Source organism: Bison bison, unplaced genomic scaffold (genome assembly GCF_000754665.1).
Source record: "Bison bison bison isolate TAMUID 2011002044 unplaced genomic scaffold, Bison_UMD1.0 scf7180017864373, whole genome shotgun sequence".
NCBI classification, from domain to species: domain Eukaryota; kingdom Metazoa; phylum Chordata; class Mammalia; order Artiodactyla; family Bovidae; genus Bison; species Bison bison.
Window position 1 is genome coordinate 10,655,417 of NW_011494945.1, and position 3,592 is coordinate 10,659,008.

Consider the following 3,592-nt stretch of genomic DNA (forward strand, 5'->3'; position numbering starts at 1 on the left):
TCTGGAAAACGTACGAATACTGGCATGATTGAGGATGGATTTTTTTGTTGTTAAGAACAATTGTGCAAATCCCCAATCGGCTATATAATCCGATGGAGTTGAAGGGAGCTACTCGCGTAAAACTTTGTGGAGCAGGAAAAGAGGGCGTGGGAACTCCCTGTTGTTTTCCCCATGAACTTGCGGGTACGCCCAGATTGCGCATTGGTTCCCGCACACACCGCTCTACCCCGGCGTCTGCGTGATGGAGGCGTGTAGCCACTGGCGCACCGAGCGTGGCTCCGCCCCGGGCGCGCGCGGCTCCAAACTACTGCCCCCAGAAGGCTGTGCGAGTCCGAGAGGGAAGCGGGGGCGGCGGCCGCAGGAAGGGCGAGAGCGCAGTCTTCGTCGGCGGGTGTCTCCTCAGTCGTCGGACCGACAGCCCCCTGACGGAGGACGCGGCCCGAGCTTTCCCCGCAGCCCCGGGAGTTAGTCCGGGCGAGCCGGCACCACCGCCCGCGGGACGGGCGCGGGGCGGGATGTAGGGCTCCGAGCGCGGAGGCCGCGGGCGGGCTGGGGGAGCGCGGAGGGCGCGCCGAGGATGGAGAGAGCGATGGAGCAGCTCAATCGCCTGACGCGCTCGCTGCGCCGCGCGCGCACCGTGGAGCTGCCCGATGGTGAGCCGGCCGCGGGGCTGGGGCCGCCGGGGGCTGGGCTCGGGGAGCTGCGGGGGTGGGGGAGACTAACTGCAAGCTGAACAAACGCCCACATTTACTTTCCTTGGCAGGGAGGGGCCGGTCTGGGACCCCTGGCCACCTCTCGGCCAGCACTCCCGCCCCGGGCAGGTGGAGTTTGTGGGAGGGGCCCGGGCCGTGGGTGTCCCGCAGCTGGAAGAAGCAGGACTTGAAGGAAGTCTCTCCGGACTGTCGGTTAGGGGTTTCGGAGAAGGAGCAGAAATATCACCCGGATGGCGGAGACCCGGATTCAGAAGACAGCATAGTTGTTGGGCTTATTCCATTTGCTGCCTGGAAATGCTGGGGAGGTGAGGGGGGGGGGAGGGCGGGTAGGGTAGAGAGAGCACCCCCGCCCCAACCCAAGTAGTATCGTTTACTTTAAGCTGCTGAGGGTAATTAAGCGGTCTTTTCTTTTTCAACATGTAGAGCGCCATTTTATTTTTACAATAAGCAGATAAATAAAAGGAGATCAAATGTCAAACGTGTACTTGAAGTGCTTGTTTGTTTACATGTATACACTTTAATATGCATATCCACTTCAGACAGTTTGGGGCTATGGTGCTTCTACAAAGGAGTAAGGCATGATCCTTGTAGTTTAGTATAATTTTTAGTTAAGTGTGTAAGAGTTCCTTCAGGATAGGTAACACACAAGTAGTAAAAGAGGTGAGAAAGCCGTTTTGTTTGCAGCCTCATGAATGGTTTAGTGGTAGTGGGTGAGAGCCGTGCTGCCTCTTAGAGGCTTTTGATTGTGTATGCGCAACTGAGAGAAAGGGTGCAGTTATGGCTGGTGATTTGTTTTTCTTTTTAATGCATTGTATTAGTTTATATCCGCCCCCGCCCCCGCCCCCGCCCGGAAACTTTCTTTGAATTGCTGCTGGAGCAGTGATTTTTAAGTTAGGGAAGGAGACCTTGGCACAGAGTCATCAGAGAAATGTGGACTGGGAACCTAGGGATGATTTTTCTGAAAAGATTTTCCCTTGTTTCCACCTATGATTGAGAACAGCATAATTTGAGTTGACGGTTTCTGAAAAGTACGTTTGTACTTGGTACTTTGCTAGTATAATGTAACAGACTGAAAATAATCCTGATGTTAGGAACAAGACTTTTGGCTTCAGCTTACTCTTTCTCTGTTTCGTTTCCACTTTGAGTACATTTTTTAAGTGCTTACTCATTTCTCACAGTCAGATTTTCTGGTGTCTGCTGCTGCGTGTGTAGTTTCATTGACACAGCAATTTGTATTGCTCAGCTTAAATCTCCATTATTATTATTATTTTTAACATAAATGTGACTTAGAATACTTGGATAATATTTCCTGATTTTAAAGGTAGTATGTTTTCATTGTAGAAAATCTTGAAAGAAAAAAAAATCTATTATTTCTTACCCAGTAATAAACAATGCCTAGTATTTTCTTGAGTTCTTTCTATTATTATTTCTTTCTCTACCAAATTAAGATCATACTGCATATAGTCTTTTGTTCTGCTTTTGGAAAGCACAACGCTTTTTATATCTTTAAACATGCTTAATGATTTTTCAGGCTTTCATATGATAATATGTAACAAACATTGAATCTAATTTTTTATGATAGATTTTATGAGGAACATCTTTGATTTTTAAATCTTAGTCTGCCTTTATAATTATTTCCTTAGGATTATTACATAGAAGAATATAGATCTAATTATATCAAGTTTAAAGACTAAGTATCAGCCTCTCAAGTTACTCTCTGGAACAGAAAGTTCCACTGACAGTCTGAGAGTCCCTGGACACTAGAGTAATGAAAAATAAAACTTTTCTGCAAGTTGCTTACATTTTTCTTTGATTATAATGAGTTTCCTCATCTTGTTTTAATTTATCCCCAAATTCTGATGACTCTTTTTGAATTCTTTGAAATTGGCTCTTTCAAGTACGCTCTCGCATGCGTACGTGCATGTATGTGTGTGTGTGTGTGTGTGTTACATTCCAGTTACAAAAATCCAGATTGTATTGCTTACGTTTTAAGGGCTGAACAGAATTTCTGAGACTAAATTCTAGTTAAATTTAGGAAATAATCAAATATTTACCTTGCTTTGTTAGAATTCGGTTATTAATCATTTGATTGGAATAAATTATTAAGGTTGGCGTTTTTAATCAGACTTCACTCTAAAGTTAACTTTGTTACATAGGATTAAACTGCAGATATTTACTGAATTGGATACTGGGCGGACATATTTATGTTCCCTTGAGATGATGAAAACCTGAGTATTCCCACTAAATAATGGAGTGCTGATTATTAGGACTAACAGGAATCTTGTGAGATAGGAAGTAAGGGAAAACAATGATTTTAGGGGTATAGATTCTCAGTGCACTTTAAAAAGTTGGCTTATATTGTTTGTTTATGTGGGGAAAAAAATCTTAAACTGCATTTACATTGAATGTAATTTGTTTAATAAAAGAATAGAACTTGAGCCCATTGGAATATATGCTTGAATGATGATTAGGATAATTCAGTTCAGTTCAGTTCAGTCGCTCAGTTGTGTCTGACTCTTTGTGACCCCATGAATTGCAGCACGCCAGGCCTCCCTGTCCATCACCAACTCCCGGAGTTCACTCAAACCCATGTCCATCGAGTCAGTGATGCCATCCAGCCGTCTCATACTCTCCCCTTCTCCTCCTGCCCCCAATCCCTCCCAGCATCAGAGTCTTTTCCAGTGAGTCAGCTCTTTGCATGAGGTGGCCAAAGTACTGGAGTTTCAGTTTTAGCATCATTCCTTTCAAAGAAATCCCAGGGCTGATCTCCTTCAGAATGGACTGGTTGGATCTCCTTGCAGTCCAAGGGACTCTCAAGAGTCTTCTCCAACACCACAGTTCAAAAGCATCAATTTTTCGGCACTCAGCTTTCTTCACAG

At 45.2% G+C, this 3,592-nt stretch overlaps 1 protein-coding gene across 4 annotated transcripts in view; it reads left to right on the top strand.

Moving 5' to 3' along the window:
• The first annotated feature begins 343 nt into the window (after positions 1-343).
• The window catches only part of HACE1 (HECT domain and ankyrin repeat containing E3 ubiquitin protein ligase 1), a 119,078-nt gene continuing 115,829 nt past the window's right edge, over positions 344-3,592 (top strand). For all 4 annotated transcript variants that reach the window (XM_010856682.1, XM_010856684.1, XM_010856687.1 and 1 more), the window contains exon 1: positions 344-653. In XM_010856682.1, coding sequence (XP_010854984.1) covers positions 578-653 — 76 coding nt within the window. In that variant the 5' untranslated portion in view covers positions 344-577. The remainder of the gene's footprint in view (positions 654-3,592) is intronic.